This window comes from Tyto alba, unplaced genomic scaffold (genome assembly GCF_018691265.1).
Source record: "Tyto alba isolate M040663 unplaced genomic scaffold, T.alba_DEE_v4.0 Super-Scaffold_1000006, whole genome shotgun sequence".
Taxonomy (NCBI): Eukaryota; Metazoa; Chordata; class Aves; order Strigiformes; family Tytonidae; genus Tyto; species Tyto alba.
In genome coordinates, this window is record NW_024881272.1 from 14210746 (window position 1) to 14231415 (window position 20670).

The window sequence follows — 20670 nt, forward strand, 5'->3', positions numbered from 1 at the left end:
AGCTGCTATGTGCTGGCTCTCAGATGAACCTGATTGAATCTATCTTTGCGGAAGTGACCTAAAAAAAAAATTCTCTCAAAGTTATAAATATAGATGCAGTTGGGATTTTTCTTGTGTCAACTTCTGACCAGCGTGACCAATCTGAAATGTAAGACAATCTTAAATATATCTGCATTAAATACTTCTACAGTCTCGGGTACTAACACTTCATTTACCCTCCTCCTAGGGGAATCGATAATAACAATAAAAAAAAGAGACTATTAATAATTTACATTATTTTACAATATTGCTTGCCCCAGGTAAGTAGAATTTTGTAGAATAAATATTAACCTGGATTTAAATTGAAGTTGAAAGAATGAGGTTTTCAAATATATGCACTCAAACGATCTGTGAATATATGGAAGTGATTAAAGAAAATCCTGTTAACTTCAGTCAGACCACAGACTTAGGTCAATATTGAGATCTTTTAACCATCTCATAAGTCTCCTGCAGATATGCATTATCAGCCCCATAACAGAAACCATTTTTTTTTTTTTTTCTGCAGAGAACTATTTATTGTCACTGTGCTTTCAGACACTCTTCAGTGTGGACACAGCTAGTTGCTAAATCCACTAGCAAGTGGAATAATTTCAATATTTCCTTCGTGAATTGACTGCAGAAGCATATTATCTGTTTAAATGGTCAGTCCTTAAATGTGAGGCTTTTAGTTACTACAGATTTTTTTTTTTTCAGAATAAAAATTTCTTAAAAAAAGAAAGTAACAGGATTGTAAATGGGAACTGATGACTACCTGAACCAATGTCAAATTCAGAGAAGACAAAGAACTCACCTATTTAGTGTAAAACTTACAATTTTTCCCCCAGTAAAAAAAGATTATTTTTTTCCCCTCAAGTAAGGATTTTGACCAAATCTTATCTTCAATTCATAACAGTGCTAAAATGTTGCTCACAAAGCACATAGCAAGTCACATAAAAATATGTAGCAAGTGTTTAATCTTCAGTGGAAAGTCTAGTGGTTAACCATGCAAACAAATTATTTAACGTTTTCCTCAGGAATCACTGAATTTCCATCTCCAGAGTGGTTAACATCTGCGTGTCATTTCAGTAACACATAGTTATGGTCAGGACGTCGAGAGTCTGTATCCCCTAAAGCAAAAATGTGGAGGTTAATGTTCTAAGGCACTTGATTCAACCAGACTAATAAATTTTCTTTCCCCTGTAGATGATTTAAGTGAGGTAATTTAGACAATCAGAGCTGGGAAACTTATGCTTAGCTAAACGAATCATGAGTCTACAGAATGCTTAAATTCATAAAAAGACTGAGGGTTGCAACAAGCAAACTGACAAAACTGTTGAAGAAATGCAATCACGGGAAAAATAAATAGAACACGGAATGTCTGTAAAGAGGTATCAGGCATAGGAACAAAAACTAACAGTAATTTTTTCCTCTGCCTACAAGGCCAGTGATAGTATTTCCAGTGTGTTACTGTAAGACCACTGTATAGCTCACAGTCCTTCCAATTAGGAAGGTTATGTATATAGAGAGAGAGTTGTGTAAAACAGGAAAGATCACAAAAGTACATGCAAAACCAGAACAGAGCCAACAGGATAGAAATAATAATAGAAGGTGAAAATACAGCCTGTTTGCACCAAATTAGGACAGCATATCTAGGCACAAATGATATGCACTAATATAAATACTTACCAGAAAAAAATTTCTCAATGGAAAGATGAAGCACCTTGTTGAATAATCCATCTTTAGACTTAAAAGTTATTGTTGCTTTGAAATATTAGGTTGGTATAGTGTTTCTTTAAAAACTGAATGTTGTAATCCCTTACATGGCAGAAAACACTTTTTGCAACTTCCCTTATGCTTAATATAAAAAGCAAGAACAAAAGATGTATCAAAAATAATTTACTTCTGTGTTTCCAGAGGCAGACCAAAAGTAACTGAAGGGTTGAATTTTAAGAGTACAAGTTTATTTATTGCCCTGATAAAACTGGTAGTGGTACACAGCCTGTAACTGCCTTTGTACAACTCTCCTGTTACAATCACTATTTCAGTAACTCTGGGTTAGCAGACAGACTACTTAATCCAAGAAGACTTCTCCCTGTCCAGGGAACTTCTCTGAAACTGTAAACAGGGTGGTCCACATTGCTGAAGAACAGCATGACAGGATCTTCTCTTACAACACTATTTCTAATAATACTGCGTACTTCACGAGCAAAATCTTCCTCTTAAATCTACATGATAAATTTTGATTGGGATAGTCTACTCTTCCTATTGCTATGAATGTAAACTGAAGTTTGCAGTGGACCAAAAATCAAATTGACAGTTATCAGAAATTGAGAGAATAGCTCCCTTCTTTGAAACTTTTTTTTTCCCCAAATTAGTACAAAAGAATCTGCAGTTGAGTATTTGTTCCTTGTCTAGCCATTTTGTTTTGTTGACATTTTCTAACACACAAATGGATCTATAAAGTACCACAGTAGATGATAAATTGGAAAATGTCATCATACAAATAAATAAAAAAAAAAAAATCTAAGGGAAATAAAACTTAGCACAATTTATACTTAAAACAGAGGAGGCTACTACAAGATGTTCTATAGTGGCATACATATTTCAATGTAATCTGTAGATTTCCTGAAGAAAGTATGCACACCATCATTCATCTCACAGGCAGAATTTGGCAATGTAGTATTTAAAAGCAACACAAAGCTCTCTTATTTAACTTACCAAAATGCTAATGCTGTAATCTCCAAAGAGATTCATGTAATTCATACACCCAAATCCCACTGAAATATGAGCATCCAATTCAAATTAAGTTTTTGAACATCTCTTATGAATTCCCAAATCACGCTACAATTCCCTCTGTCAAGACAGGTTTTCATTATTATATCACCTTTCTCATAGAGCTCCTCCATTGCTCTCCAGGTTTCAGCTCGGACCTCTCGATTGCTTTTACCTGGAACATGTGCATCAGGCCAGTGTATTAGATAAAGATCTAAAAAAGAAACAGAATCAGACTAATCATTCAAGTGTCAAAAAAATATATACAACAAACTACATGAAACAGCATTTTCCCTCCATAATGGCCCTAGCATGTCATCATCAAAATAATTAAAATTACTACTCCAGGAACATTACTGTATACGTTCATTTAGTTTTAATAAACAGAATCTACAACATCTCATTAACAACTAAAGGTAGCAGACCTTGCACATGTGCTGCAGGTTTAGGTCACGGTAATCAGAATTTCATGGTCACATATGCACTTAATAAACTTTCAACACATAACAATCCCCATTTAAATCAAAGGGATTTTGGTTACCGGAATTAAGACTGGACTACTGCTGAAGTGCTACAAATCTTCAAGTATATGGAAGATAAGTTTGTTTGGCAGTTGTACAGGTATCTTCTACCATCTCAGGAGTGTGGCTGTTTTTTTCCTTTTGGAAGAATACTTCCATTTATGAATTTCTGTTGGAAATCACAGCATACTCTTTCATGTAGTTTTTTTGCTAGAGATCTGTGGCAGCATTTGTGATTTTTTTTAAGCATTTTTTTAAAATATTAAGGGAACAAAATTATGCTTTACTACATTTTTATGAAATGTTAGCACAATCTCAAACACAATTAAGTTTTACTGCTGATTAAATTATCCAAGCAGCTTTTAAAACTGTCTGTCTCAGGAAAGCATTTTTTGTGTGTTGTCTCCATGCCAGAAAAGACTATCCTTCTACTGAAAAAGGTATTGGAATCATAAAATGGTTTGGATTGGAACGGACCTTAAAGACCATATAGTTCCAACTCTCCTGCCACAGGCAGGGACACCTTCCACCAGACCACGTTGCCCCAAGCCCCATCCAGCCTGGCCTGGAACCCTGCCAGGGAGGGGGCAGCCACAGCTGCTCTGGGCACCCTGTGCCAGTGCCTCATCGCCCTCACAGGGAAGAGTTTCTTCCTTATATCTAATGTGAATCAGTCTTCTTTCAGTTTAAAACTGTTACCCCTTGTCCTATCTACACTCCCTGATAAAGAGTCCCTCCCCACCTTTCCTGTACCCCCCTTTAAGTACTGGAAGGCCACTGTAAGGTCTCCCCAGAGCCTTCTCTTCTCCAGGCTGAACACCCTCAACTCTCTCAGCCTGCCCTCATAAGGGAGGTGCTCCAGACCCCTGATAATCTTTGTGGCCTCCTCTGGACCCACTCGAGCAGGTCCATGTTCTTCTGATATTGGGGGGCCCAGAGCTGGACACCGCACTGCAGGTGGGGTCTCACATGAGCAGAGTAGAGGGGGAGAATCCCCTCCCTCCACCTGCTGGCCACAATTCTGATGCAGCCCAGGACACGGTTGGCTTTTTGGGCTGTGAGTACACATTGCTAGCTCACAGTTTTCCATCCACTACTATCCCCAAGTCCTTCTCTGCAGGGCTGCTCTCAATCTACTCATCTCCCAGCCTGTATCTGTGCTTGGGATTGCCGTGACCCATGTGCAGGACCTTGCACTTGGCCTTGCATAACTTCATTGCCAACATAAATTAAAAATGAGAAATTTACATGTATTGGACTCAGACTTCCAAATCAGTTTACCTAAATTGCAAAAATGATAGGATCTATAAATCCTTTGTAAGTTTGTAGACACTGCTAGACATTCTGAAGAAGAAACTTAGGAGATGATTTGAAAACAATTACTTTTCTATTTAAATTCTAACTGCAGATTAAACAGGTAGCTGTAGGCATCCCAGTCAAAGAGGTGTTGGTCTTTGCCACATACATTAGTCTGACACAAAACAGGAAAAGGAAATAAATGCATGACTGAGATGTACATAATTGTCTTTGTGCTTTATAATATTCCTTTTTTGGCAGTTCAAATATAGAGTTAAGAAAAACAATTTGCAGTGAGCAGAGTTTTTTGTTCTTTGAACGTATCACATCATTTACAGCAGGTCTTTGAAAACACAATCATGGCAGAGGACCTTTTTTTTTCAGTCACATTCAAGGACTGTGCTAATGATTACTATACTACTGGCCTGGTATATTAGCCTTCCACTGCTATAAATACAAATTCAACCTTGATTTAAGAGGAAAAGGTAACATGAAATTCAGTATAATACACCAGTTCCTATTTGGGTACATCACTGCAAACTGAAGTACTCTCAGAAAAATAACTTTTAACATATTTGATAACTGAAAAATCTCTGGCCTTGGATATTTAAAAAATGCAGTACATCACCCTTCTCTGTATTAATGTCTGAGGCTTCTTCAACGCAAATGTGATTAGCTGTTGGTTCTTTATTTTAGAAAGGTGATGTTATCAGGTATGTGATGTCCATATCATCCTATTATGTTATCCTAGTTTTGGCTGGGACAGAGTTTATCTTCTCCCTAGTAGCTGGTACTGTGCTGTGTTTTGGATTTAGTGTGAGAATAATGTTGATAAGACACTGATGTTTTAGTTGTTGCTAAGAAGCACTTATCCTAAGTTAAGGATTTTTCCATTTCCCATGCTCTGCCAGCGAGCAGGTGCCCAAGAAGCTGGGAGGGAGCACGGCCAGGACAGCTGACCTGAACTAGCCCAAGGGATATTCTCTACCATAGGGTGTCATATACAAACAGGGGGGACATGGCCAGGAGTGGGGAGTCACTGCTCAGGGCCTGTCTGAGCATTGGTCAGCAAGTGGTGAGCAATCTCATTGGGCATCACTTGTTCGGTTTTCTTTCCTTTGGTTTTCTTTCTCTCTCTTTTAGTTCTATCCCTTGTCATTACATTATATTTTTTTGTTATTATTATTGTTCATATTTTTTATTTTAGTTATTAAACTCTCCTTAACTCACAAGTTTTACTTTTTTTTTCATCTGATTCTCCTCCCCATCTTGCTGCAGGTGGCACAAGTGAACTTTTTTTTTTTAATTTTATTCTACTGGAACAAGGATCAATATGAAGCAACCTCCAAAGTGTTCTGAATGAATACACAATTGGACCCATGTGTATTATCATAACTCATGATTCATCTATTACACTGAATATGCTGATAGAACATTTGTCTAACTCCAGTTGGGGATTTGTGATACACTAGATTTTCCTGAACGTGAGACTCTGAACAGTCAAAAGGAAAATAAAATTGTTTATGAATTCAGTAACCCACAAATCACATTCAAGAAGTTACTTTGGTGGTTTGAACCAAATCCCAAGGAATGCATTTTGCTACTGCCAAACCTGTAAGATTTGCTGCCATTTCATACTGGTTTACTGTGACTGCTAGTTGAGGACCACATTTAGAAAATGCAATGAACAGAGTATCTGTTACAACCACTGCCCACAAATAATACAAATTTCCAGCTTCTCATGGATATATAATCTACTGATTCAAATAAAAATCCTGGAATACTGCTATCCTAATACCATTTGCATGAAAATTGTTTATCAAAAAGGTTTCCTAACAGTATTTTACATGGAACACTTTTTATCTTCAAAAGCTGCAACTGCTTTCAACAGTTCATCTGTTTCAACAGCTGGCATTCTATATACTGTTAACACACAGATCTATCAATTCCTGTTAGATTATTTCCCAAGTCTCTAATTCAGCCTGCATGGACGGACAGTGTAGCCCATAAGGATCCTCAAGAAAAGTAACAGGACCTTCCGTGGAACAAAGAGCTTAGCTGCAAATTTAGCTGCCATGGCTCATGCAGCTTTACCTTTTTGCAGCCTTCTGAACAACTAACTTTCCCTCAAACATAAAGGTCTAACGTCACAGATATATAATTTAGGATACTTCCATTTTCTATATGAACCACATATCTTCACAGAAATGCTGTGAAACATATTTGGTTAATATCATATAAAGAAATCAGGAAATTCTGATTTAGGTACATTTCATGTACCTTTATTTCACATTCTTCTTCCACAGAAAAATTGCCAGATTTAACATATGCTTCTAACTGAAGTGTTTAATTTCCTAAATAAGCTTGGACAGAAATTGCTTTGTTATTACCTGATCTTGTCTTGTCATGGATTTCATGTCATCTCTATGGTACAGATTGGCCAACAGAAAAGGGACACAAAATGAAGATATGAATGAAAACAGAGCTAAGATATCTAAGCTTAGTTCTACAAGCTTATAACCATATTTCCAAATCAATCTTCTGCATTCCAGTTACTTTTGTTAGACTTATGATAAGCCTCAATTTCCAACAAAAAAATTCTTACTCTAAGCATTCCTGAAACACTTGAAATGTTCATGCTTCAAAATACTGTTGGTTTTTGCTTGAAAATCCTTCCAACACCGGTATCGTAGCAAGCAGAAATAAAAAGAAAGCAAACAAGACATAACAAGTAGAAAGCAGAGAAGAAGAAACATATTATTTCTTAATTTAGAAGAGAAATTTAGGCTTGAAACTTTGTTTATGAACGTCTCCTTGCAGCGACCTGTACTTGCACAAGACAGACAAAAAGAGATTTTAATTAATTTTGCATTATTCTCTACCTGTGCAGGAAGTTAAAGGACACATTTCCAGAAAGAATGGAGCCAAAGATGTGCATACCAATATCTCAGTCTCTATAGGGTTTTTTTTACCCTTCATCTTGCAAAGTACCCAAGCAAAAATGCCAGTGAATACAGCACACAGATGCCATTACATGACATGAATTCTGTGAAACCTGCGCTTCACAAAAGCTGTTCATTTCCTCAGTAAAGTCTATTTATTGGCAACAGGGGGACAAGGGGAAAGAGAAGCAAAATGAGGGTTTTCAGGACACTGACAGTGTCTGAAGGTTAGGTCAATTATTCCTTAGTTATCAGCATAAACACTATCTCCACCAGTGTCATTATTCTAGATTATTACTTTAAATTCATCTTCCTCTACTTTGTTTTCATTGGTTCAGCTAGGGAAGAAGCAAAAGTGTTTTAAAAAAATAAAAAACTCTAATGTTTATTTCTATCAAGTACCTCCCCTTGTATGACCTGTTGCAAAGAATTAATTGGCATTATTATTGCAGCTCTTTGTCTGTCTAATAAGAGAGTAACAGTATCACATATTGTGACTACATGAAGTTTATGATCAGGGTAAGTTTAAAAGTGCGTAAGTCTAATTCCGTGTTAGTTGGATTTAGACTTCTAAAGTCTTGGAGATATTACCAACATTTTCCCCAAAGTATATTGCATCAGACAGACCAAATCAAAGGCAGCTAGACAGAATTTTTAAAAATTAATAGACCTACAAAATAAGTTTTAGAAAGAACTCCTGATCCTCAAAATTGAACAGACCACGGAAGAAATTAGGCATTTTTGCCACCCTGTTACCAATAAATTATTGTAAAATATATTAATCCTTGTTTCATATGTTTTGGGTGTTTTTAGAAGAATCTATAAAATTCATGTAGTGGTTCCTCAAATTAATTTAACAATTAAACGTACCTTTACAAAACATACCTTGATCTGTTTTAAAACATTTGCAACAAGGAAAAATTCTGTGCTCTCAGTTATGTGCATATAAACTCACAGAGAGCAAACAGAACAAGAAATCTGCAATTGTGTAAATAAAGGCAGAATTTGGTTTCTGTGATCTATCTGTACTACATAGTTTTTTTTTCAGGAATTCATTCATCTTTGCAAATATTGACATAGAAGGCACAATAAATGAGCTATATGTAAAGATTCATACCAAGATATTCAACACCTAGCCTTTCACATGACTCCAAGCAGGCTTTTTTTGTGTTTTCATAGCCATAATCACTATGCCACAGTTTGGTAGTTATCCAGAGGTCTTCTCGCTTCACATCACTCTCTCTGATGGCCTTCTGGAGGAGAGATTCACATCCATATCTTTTTGCTGTGTCAATATGACGAATGCCACATTTTTGTAATGCATGGACCACAGCATCATGGGAATAGCCGCCTTGATGGGAAGTACCTAAACCAACAAAATCAGAAGTGAATTGTCAGCAGTGATTTATGAGGGACATATTTTATGATTCTTTTTAATTTTTGTTTTCCTTTCTTTGTATAATGTCACAGAACCTTCTTATTTATTTTTTATTTCCTAATAGTAAAGAAATGGGAACTGATAGATCTCTAGGCTGGGAAAATACATAAAGTGCTAGAATGTTGACGCCAATTAGAAATAATTCCAAAATCAAATATCAACAGCATTTAACTGTAAAGAAGTGATTTCAGAAGTCAGGCTGAAGACCATCAAGGAGAAAACACATACTTCATGGAAAATTAGTATATGGCACTTAATTTTCATATAGGAGCACAACATTTACAGGTGAAAATATTGACAATACAAAATAAAACATAACTTAAAAAGCAATTTACTTTGCAGAAATCATATCCTGAAACCTTTACTCTGTTGAACTCCTGTCAGCTTCAAGTTATTATTGCATTGTACAACCCCAGACCAGGCCATACTGCAGGTGCAATTCACATAATGTCAAGCTCAGCAGTAGCCAAAACAATGGAATCCTACACAAGAGTTATAGAATGGGCATACAGGGAGTTTCAGTAACAAAGTACTGTAACTCTCATTGTGTAGGTATTCACTGGATGCGTATTTTGCATGTCAAGGGGACGGAAGGAGGAGGAGACTCAGCAGGAAAGGCAACCAGCAGGAGGACTGTCAGATAAAGAACTGGTTGAGAGCAAGGAGGATGATGTTTCTACTTACCCTTTCCTGTTAGTTGTTTTTCCTGCTATGAGCCCCTCACCCATTCACCCTCTCTCACACTTCCCACAAACAGTATTTTCTACAGTTTGTTGGAGGAAATGCTCAGTCAGTTCCAGTCGGCTATCAAAGCCACCTTCTAAGATGATGATTAGCACTTAAAGGCCCTAGTCCTATAAAAAATAGTCGGCATACAAATGGCTACACCGTTAACTTCAGAAGGGCCCTTTATAGTCATGACAGTTGACAGCAACAGGATCTTCAGCCACTGGTGAATCGAAATAAAGGACTCCAAGTCAAAAAAATATAATATATAGTGAAATTTGTATTTGCTGTTAACTTTCTCTTTTCCTCCAAAGGTAGTGTTTGATGTAGAAGTAATTAGTTGCATGTTACAAAGTTAACAAGTGTATATAGCTACCCAGACTGGCAGAAGAAGGAAACAAATGAAAACACACACAGTTACCTTAGACTCATCCTTAGAACTTCCTATACCTGAACTGGAAAGAGAACACCCACTGGACTCTGCATGACTTTCTCACACATGTTGTAACACGTGCAAGAATGAGAAGAACTTACAAAAGTCCTACTTGCATGTAAGGCAAGCCAGATTCTCCTAAATGCTCATCATTTTTATTCATTCCTAATCTTAGAAAGAAAGGTAATGTGTAATCTTGCTCAATACTCTAAGTCATTTAAAATATGATATAATATGGTCTGATACCACACATGTACGTACACCTGAGAATCATGACATTCTGCTGATCAGTGGGACAATTCCCACTTTATGTTTATGACCCACAAAATGTGGAGTATTGAATTCTTGATATATCTTCGTGGATTTAAAAGTGATTAAATTGTAATACTACATTCTGACAATTTTGACATGCACAAATTTTACCTTCCAAATGTAAACAAAGTTTTAACATTTTAAAAGACAAAACTTTAAAACTTTTTTCTCCATAGTCACTAATCATGATTAATAACTCACTTAATTTGAATAATGTAGAAATAGATGTCCTTACAAATTTTCTTACATCAAAGTAAGTCAAGCTAGATCAACTTACATTTTCCAAACAGCTATTTCAAAATCTTCATGAATGTTTAAGAATTTTAGATTAATGCAATGCTACTACATTGCAACTATGGGGAAAGAATATATATACAATTATTATATTAATTCAGATCCTAAAGGAATTTTATTAAATAATTATATAACTAGCATAGAAAAATTACTATACTTTTTCATAACAATCCCTTCACTTTTAATAACCTGGTACTGGTGCCAAATAAATGAGGTTGTAACTATTGTGTCTGTTTCTGGCTGAATGGACATTTCTAAGCACAGAATGAATGGAGTTCATTTAGAGGTCTTGCAAATGGACTCAGACTCTTTTCATGCATAATGGATTTCAGTAAGAACATTTAGGACAAACAACTTTTTTTTCTTTTTTTTTTTAATTTATCCCTTTTAAGTTAAAGGGAGAGAGTGGAAAAGAAGGAAAATTCAGAATAATTTTGTTATTGTTCCCCCTTCAGTGATGGCATGAATTCTTGTTTTACAGGAAATAAAGAGGCCAAGATCAGTCTGGAGGGAATTATCTCAATTTCTATGCCTAAAAGTGAACTACAACAGTCCTGATGCACTAAGTAGTAATTAAAAAGAAAGCTTAACAATTATTTAATATTACCACTTTGCAAGCCAACTTAATAATGAACAACAGATTTCTAAGTTAATTACGCTACCAACTTAACAGCTTCTAGACTTTAGAAATCAGTTTTCTTGTGTTCACTTATGCAATTAAATGTTACAATTCACAGATGCAGAATGGTGTCAAAGGTGGAGTAACTTAAGTTTCTATTTTTTTTCAGTATTTTAAATCCAGACTTAACATTATTTGAACACCTTAACATTCTTACATGTTTGGCATTACCCTTTGTTCACAGAGATGTAATTCACACTGTACATGTATATTTAAAGACAGAATCCAATCTCGCATTTAAAATTAATATGAACTAGCTTCCATTCCATCCTCTTACTGTTCTTAAAAATACTGAATTAATATATTTTTATTCTAGAATTGTCTGATAAAAAACAGGAATTCCTTTTAATAAATGAAGTAAAATATAAATAAGTCTGGAAAATCTCCCTAATTTTTAGCTAGTATTTTAACTTGTTTTCCTAGGGGAATAGCACTGTTCTCTCACTGACTGAGCTAACCTAAATTTGACACATCTGATGATGTCTGAGATAATTACATGCCTATAGATTTTGTGAAAATTGGTGGTTGAGAGGGACAAGGATGCCACAGCAGAAATATAGATATGCCAAAGGACACAAACCCATTAAAACTAGGCTTAGTTAGTTACATTGTTATTTTGTTGTGATTACTCATCACTTTGAGATCCTCAAGAACACTGCTATCAAAACTGGGATGAGAAACATGCTCTGGCAATCTGTAAAAAATTCCACAGATTATTAGGAAGGCAGAACCCTGTTCACAATGCAGCTGGAGGCAGGGGGCTGAGGGAAACAAACCCCCATCAGCAACGCTCCACCAACCCACTAAAAAGACAAAACCAACTTCTCCCCTTCCTGTTTCCCCCCAAAAAAACATCATACCAAAATGTAAAACAACTAATAAACCAAAACGCTAGTCTCCCCCTGCCAAGTTTTATGCACCATCTCAGCCGACTCAGCATTGTTAAAGTTTCTGTTCTCCTTCACAGAAGCTGTAGAACTACAGATAGAGATCCAAAACACCAGCAGTTTTTCAAAAGTGAATCAGGACCTACTTTCTCTCCCTGCTTTCTTCCTCCCTTTGTGGGGGAGCATGTCTTCATGTTCTTTGTGAAATGTGAAGGTATTATTTACCTGAATACATAAAAATGTTCTGTGACATGAATAACTGGCTACTTGAAATCTGGAATCGCTTATATTAGAAGAGTTCCTGTTAGTGAAACCACAGCCAGGATATTTAGAGATCCTAACAGAGATTAATGATCTTCTGACATCAGTACTAAAACAAAACAGTTGACAAAAACACCTACAAAAATGTCCATTCCTTTGCTGATTTATTTTTCATCTCCCAAGTAATCACTTGAGAAAAGAATTCTCCAAAACAAAAGCTCAAACATCCTTTTATCAATGTTTACGTGCTCATTGTATATATGGTATTGTATACCATAATAGGCTTGAAATATCTTGTTCTATTAGTTTTATTTCTATTATTTCAACATTACATCAACATTAGGGACACATAATGCATCTTACGAATATATTAAAGTTTTTGGTGTCAATATAGCTTGATTTCACTAATTACCTTATGAGCAAATTTGATGATAAAACATAAAATGTTGCCTATATATAGAGCAAATGAACATATAACACATTTCAAGGTTTATTGCTAATCATTCACAAAACCACATGCCTATTCTACGAAATGGCTCAATGATAGACAATGCTTACTTGCTGCCTTTTCCTTGATTACTGTCTTACTTCCTCCTCTTCCTCCACCTACTTCTGTATTCATATGATTGTCGGATAGTTGGATACAGATTGTTAAATGGACAAAAATGTATATAGTTTTAGAATTATTCATTAATCTGAATAGCTCCCCAGAGGGGAAAACACACTAAATTTTGGGCAAGGGACGGGGCAAGAAAAGTCACCCCTTTAGCAGCAGCAGCTAAATAATTTGATATAGTCAGTGTTTTAATAAAAATTTAAAACCAAACCAAAACCAACCCAAAAAACAGTCACCAAATCACAGTCGTGTTCAAGCCAACCACCAAATGATCAGAAACACCTCCTCTTTGAACTTGTCTCCTGGAGCCCTGCTTTCCATTATGTTTCCCAACAACATCCCTAGAGTTGCTCTCAGACAACCAGATCACATCACACTGAACTTTCTACAACCACAGCACTAGAACCCAAGTGTTGTTACTGCTGTATTTCAGCATATTTTTTACTTAACAGGGTAAAAATCTCTGAAAATTGTATTTAGCATCACATGACAAAGTATTCATAGCATCCTCTCTTCCTTTGTTGACAGAGTGTAGGGTTTCCCTTTGCATCAGGTGAAATCAAAGAAAGTCAAGCTTGTTATGAAGTTGTTATATTCTACAATTTTCATAAAGCGACTACAGAGTATTTCCAGTTATGGGATCCAAATTTAATCACAATCACCTTTACAAAATAACTTGGACATTTTACTCAGAGTCTAAGTGTAGCATCTAATGTATATATAATGGAGCAGCTGCCCTTGCATGAACAGAACTTATAGAGGTTATGGGCTTCTAGAAGAACTGGTAGGACAATGTCAGTGACAATGGAGAGGCACTGAGCAGACTTGTATTATATAACCAATGCTTTGGTCAGAACTAAAGCAACACACAGGCTTATGTAAAACTCAGTCATTTAAGGCCATTAAAGCTGTATACAAGTTGCAGGAATAATTACATTTCGTGAGGCTACAACATGAAAATGAGAATGCAGTGCTGTAACTCCAACAAACAGCTGCCAATAGAGGTTGTCTACAAACATGGGACAACATGAGCTTGAGTAGTTGAAGCATGGGCATGAATTTGTTTCTGCAAACCTCAAAGGACAGTGAGGACCACCCTGCCAGCACTGCAGTAAAACAGGTACTTCCACAATGCAACAACATACTGGTATAAGATGATTCACCAGAGAATTCCTGATAGAGGTCTTCACTGCATTTATACATATTTTATGGCATTACAGCTGTACTGTATGAATGGGGTATTTTCATGTTCCTAAATAGTATCACTATGCTTATGAAACATTGTTAATAGACCTGGCCTATGTAAAGTCTAGAGATTACACCATAAAGTTTCTCTTGCCTCTGTAAAAGCCTTTTTTACATATATATTTAAGTTTCACATTGATAATGTTTCTCCTTTTTTTTTTTCCCTAAATATAATCCATTGCTTAGTGCAAAAGGGTGACTCAGACTGTTTTTATCCTGTGTGACTCAGAATAAGCTCACAGAATTCAATAACATGAGGAAGAAAAGTAGGCAAGTATGATTTTAAACCATGCAATTCTACTCAGGCAACTCTACATAGGCACCAAGGAACAGAATGCAGGAATACAGCCTTGCTGCAATGTAAAAGGGTAGGAGAGAGCCATTACATGTTTATTATGTATCCAGGGAAAGGGAGGCCAGAATTGCTAGTTTTCTCTCTTCCTGAGAGGAAGGAAGAAATGGCAATGAGCCATTATTGACAGCAGCACTCTATTCCCTCCATCCCAAAAAGGCTCTGACTGTAAAGGATATTCAGATCCTCTACTGTAAAATGACCATACATCTCTCATCACTGACCTACCATTTATCTAGTCAGAACTTTAGAAAAGGAGGTATAAAGGCAACTTCTCAGAATGTGTCTCACAAGCCCAGGAAGTCTGAAAGTAGCATCTATCATCAGTAGGATTCTGTGGTTCTGATACGGCACCAATTCACTGATGCATTTCTAGCAGCAAAAACACACTATCACCCAACAATGCAAATATTTTTTTCTATAGGAGTAAAGAGTTTTCCACTGGAAAGTGCCAACTATTTAAAACATTCAGCTGCTGTATACAAATTTATTTATTTTGCAGAACTTCTCTATTAAATTTAATTAAAGGACAACTCTGGAAAGTGACCTATACATTTGAAAGGCAATTACAAATGTGTAATCCCTGTAGAAATTTCATAAGCAGAGCAGCAGCACACATTTATTTAAAAGCCTTTACAGACAGACTGCCAAATCTTGAAGCCTTTTCTTTCAGTCCACACTTTCCCACCGCCGTGAGAACTATTTCTCATTAACAACCAAATTGGTTTCAGATGCTCTGCTATAAGATGTTACCTTAGAAACCATTTGGTAAAAGACTGTGGCTTCCTTCCATAGAAATCTCAAGCAGTGAAAAGGCAGATTTTCTGGCATAAATCAAATCCAATTTCTAGGGTTCATTAAACCTTTTCTCCTCAGAATAATGTTTTGTGACTAGATCTTAGCAGTTAATAGTGCACAAAGAATTGCTGGTGTGAACCAGTTTTAAATGATTTTCATTTTACTCCTTTTGTTAACTCAATTGAAATTACTTTCAGTACTTATCATACCTTGATAGAACTTTTAACTTCATAACTAATAAGGATATGTACAGCAAATAAATGGATTGAATAAAAATATTAATTTTATTTTTCTCCCTTTCAATACATTGCCTTAAACTACTCTATCTGATAAAGATTACATTAACTGATGAACAACATTAGATATTTGTAAATACTTCACAATGAGACAACCTGTGACAATTTTCTCCTCCTCCAATCAACTTCACAAAAAAAACAAAAACCCAAAAGAAAAAAAAAACATTAAACCTATACTCTGTACTTAAGTAGGACATTATCACAATCATTCCTGCTGTGAAATTTGACTTAAAAATAACTTATGTAAATAGTTTACAATTAAGCATAATGAACACACAACCAAGTAGAGGGACGGCAATTTTAAAAAGTGTAGTTGACCATGACACCAATAAATCAAAACCACTTAGAATATTGTAAAAATAATATTATAGAAAAAATTATAAAGAGAACTACAATTTATAGTGATGGGGCTTACAAAATGAAAATGTATGTACAATAACTCATAACTGTAAGCTCCTAATTCAAGATGATGTTCAAGCTAATAGCTAATTTTTGATATAACAGCACCCTTTATACCTACCAGACTACTCACAGAATAAGTGCAATTGTGAATCATGACAAGGTCCTACTGCTGCAATATCCCCTGACACTGCAAGGTCTGAGACTTGCACTGCCTGTCTGCTAACTAACTGCATTCATCAGTTCGAAGGACAGCAGCAACTCAGCTATCCCTAGTGCCAAGTAAAACTGAAAAATAAAGAATGTTTCTGATCAAATGCTTCCCTCCCTCCCCCCTTCATCTAAGAATTTAAATGTATTTTCTCAAGGTTTTCAGGACAAACAAGGTTTCTTGTAGCTCCTCCTCTACATTTCACATTCAACCCTAGAATAGTAGGTATTAGAATGCAAAGCACTTCCATTCAGGCATTAAGCCTGGGGAACAGACCTTACAGTTATGAAACCGATGTGAAGCCGCAAAGATGGTTTTCCCCTTTCTCTCCCCTCTCCCCCCATAATGAAGATTTTGTATCACTCTCCATGCTAAATGTACTTGGCATAAACATTAGAAGAACTGAAGAAAATTTAGGAATCAAAACCTCCCTCCTTCCCCTTTGGAGGCGTGAGGAACTACTGTAATTTACGTTACAGCAACATGTGACATCACCTTTCGATGTTGCCAAAACTATGCTAGGGAGCTCTGGCAAAGAAAAAAGGTATGATAACTAAAATCTGCAACATGAAAGTTGAAAGATAAAAGCCAACTTTCTTTTTCTCGCCCCCGCCCCCCAAAGTTTGGTGTAATTTTTCTGCATTACAGAAACATGGTGAAAGACAAAAGTTAAATACACTGGAGCTTGCTTCTTTGTTAATTTCAAACTGGTTTCAAATAGTTTGTTCATCTAGGGGGCGATTAAGCTTGCAACACTTAAAAGTATTAATGGCAACAGGAAATCTAAAAGCATACACAAAGTACCTCTGCTTATACTCACAGAGGCTTTAAACAGAGATAGAAACCTAAATCTGTTTTTTATTACTTGGATTTAGTGATGGACATTTATAATTCATCTGTATCACATCAGCAAGAGGGTGATTACCGAAGTGAATCCAGCATGTGAAAGCAAGCTATCTTTCTGCTATTAAATCGCAGTTCATATGTCAAAATATAAATAAGGTAAAATCCTCAGAAAAAAAATAAAAAGCTGACCTCATAGATTTGTAGGTGTACAGCGAGTAGGGACAAAACAGCACTTTTCCTCAGAAAAAAAAAAAAAAAATTCTGTACTGTGTACACTCTGATATAATCAAAAATCAGCCCAGCATTTTGCCCCAGATGCATTTACTAGTTCCCTTTAAAACAACATTTGTACAGAATTTGGTCTTCTTCAAGGAATAAAACACTACCAGACTGGAAGTAGGTGAAGTTAGAAGAAAGCAAGGAAGGTAGGAGCTCAGCAGGCTTAGTCAGGTTAGGAGAGCATACTGTTTTGTTCCAGTGTCTACAAATACACAGCCGCCTGGGATAGGGCCACATTTTGTACATGAGAGAAGTTAAATATCTGGAGGCCCTCAAAGCTCAAGTACAACTTCTCAAGGTCAGATCTACTGAAACGGTGGATGAATTGAGACAGAAAGATTTATAGATGTGGCATTTTGTTCATCACAAGAGGCTATTAAGGCAACTTGGTAACCATGGGTGAGAAGCAAAGTCCCAACAGAATTAAAAAAATGGTTAAGACATAAAACAAAGGGAAGAAATAAGCTGCCAATTCTTATTACAGGACAAGATTGATAGGGGGAAGTGCCATAGGTCTTGGTATCAGGACCACTGTTCCATAAATTTCCTTAAGAACTGAAGCCATGAAGAAACAAGAGCCATGAATAAAAAAAAAAAAGGCAGTAACAGTGGAGAATGACAAAAAGTGAAGGCTTGATTCTGTTGCCATTTAATTGAAAAGCAAAATCTCATCTGATTCCAATCCCTACAAGATTGGGTCTTTTTTGACCAAGCAAACCTTAAGAATGAATATGAGCAACTCTAGGGTTGACACTTAGGTAGCAGGTAACTGGATTAGTAACACATAGTGGAAGGAACTGTTAAAATACTTCCATACAGCATTAAGATTCAAGTTATGTGTAGCATTTTAACATACAAAAACAAACCAAAGCAAAAAAAAAAAAAAAACAAAAAAAAAAAAAAACCAAAAAACACAACACAACCTGATGTAATCAAAGTGGAGTAGTCTGATTCTGTGTTTTTCTCCAGAAAAATCCCATTTGTGGAAAGAACTAGGAACAATACAAGAAGTCTTGTATGGTTGCAATGCAAATGATGCAATGTCTTAAATAATGCAATCAGCAAAGTTAGTAAAAACTTACTTTTACGATGTATTTACTTAAAGTTACATCTGAATATCAGGAATCTTATCTATGGAATGCCCTGAAATGAGGACAGAGATATTTTAATGGTTTCCCTTGAGTATGGAGGACTATGTGTGCGTCTGTGTGCATTATTTCACAGTGTTAGTAGTGCAACATACTGACAAATGCAGTAAAAATGCAATTTCAGCAAGATAGTAGTGGTGTAAGTTAATCAACATTATATTATTTATTAGGATTGATTTTTATTCCTCCCAGGCTTTGGCTACTTGACTAGAAGCTACTCAGAGCAGTACCTGTCTGCTTTCCCAGCTACAGTGCCTAACATAAAGGCACTGTTCATTCCTGAATGATCTTCCGTAAAGAACATCATTACTACTAATAAAATACTCACTGTGTGTGACATAGGTAAGGCACAATGAGTATAAAGACTTGATTATTTTGTTTAATAATTGCCTGTCCTGAAGTCCCTTCCCAAACAAGCATGAAATTAATTTTTTACTTTAATAGGAGGGGATCATTAGAGAACTTTTAATCTCATCAAGTTGTTATTAATTCTAGCTACCCCAAGGATTACATAAAAAGCAACTTTATACAAAAATGTTCTATGAATTTCTGGTATCACCAGCACATCTTCATCTTGTCAGGAAATCACATGCTATTTGACCAACCCCCCTGAATTTCATTATAACCATCCCTAAAAAAAAAAAAACAAACAACAAAACAAACATACAAACAAACACCACCCCAAAAAAACCCCAACCAAAACCACAAGACACAATCAACCAAAAAAAAAAAAAAAACAAACACAAAAAAGCCCTCTTCTAATGGTAATACAGCTACCATATCAAGGGGATGAAGATAGTTTCACTAGAGAGAGCTGGAACAAGCCTTAAGAGATGTCTGTAAATGGTGTTCTGGGGACCTTTTGTAATATGGCAATTTTTTTTTTTTTTTAATAGAATAAAGCAGAGAAGTGTGTTGGTAAAGTTCGTGAACAAATCAAATACTTTTTACTATTAAGAGACTTTATCAAGTTTCCCCTTATATCACAAAGCCTTGTAACAAAGAGTGATGCCATGCTGAATTTAACCATTCAGAACACAACCTTGAAAAAGCTTCCTAATATTTTAGTTACAGGAGGAAAAGCCCTTGTGCTACAGAATTATACCAAAATGCTTTAAGGGGTTGCATTTACCCCTCACATATAAAAGGGGGAAAAAAAAAAGTTGAGTGACAACTTTACGTGGAGGCTTCCTACTTAACAGAAGTAAGCGTGAACATCACAAACTGCATGCATTTTTCTTTCAAAGCCTTAAGAGGATGATATTGTGTGTACCATTTTGACAAGAGATCCATTTTTGAGGATGCTGCTTTAGATAAGCACCAAGTATACTGTAGTTAAATTAAGACAATGTAAGAATATGTAATTCTCTACTATAGTACAAAGACTCACAAAGTACATAATTCTCAGATGCATGTAGCTCCTATGAAAAAGTGTAACTACACCAACTTCAAAACAGTGTAATTTTTTATCAGTTATTTGCCCTGTATTTCTAAAGCACTAATAAAGTCTTGCAAATATGGAAAGAAATTATAGCTGTCTTATTAGCAAGATAGTGAATGTATCAATTTTCTAAAGCAATCTACAGCTATTATGAGGTAATGTACTCTCTGGGGCATAGCTTTACACTTGTATCAAGTATTAAGGCCAAATGCCAATTCATTTTAGGCTTAAGCCTACTCTAGTTGAAAGCAGCCTTTGTAATGAAAATTATCATTGGCCGTAAACATGCCTGACCCTTCTCATATGAATGTTGGCTAACACAGTTGTTAGAATCGAACCTTAAAAAAATGTAAAGTTATCAACAGTTTTTATAATCATACAAGATGCAGATTATTTTTATTTGTTAATTAAAACTTCAGCTATACAGCATATTTCTGACACAAATGTGGGCTGCCTTATA

At 35.8% G+C, this 20670-nt stretch overlaps 1 protein-coding gene across 2 annotated transcripts in view; it reads right to left on the minus strand.

The window, feature by feature from the left end:
- LOC104366976 (uncharacterized oxidoreductase ZK1290.5) overlaps positions 1-20670 on the minus strand; it is a 53178-nt gene that overhangs the window by 28056 nt on the left and 4452 nt on the right. For both annotated transcript variants that reach the window (XM_042803606.1, XM_033000397.2), the window contains exons 2-3: positions 8667-8915; positions 2903-3004 (exon numbers count right to left, since the gene is read on the minus strand). In XM_042803606.1, coding sequence (XP_042659540.1) covers positions 2903-3004; positions 8667-8915 — 351 coding nt within the window. The remainder of the gene's footprint in view (positions 1-2902; positions 3005-8666; positions 8916-20670) is intronic.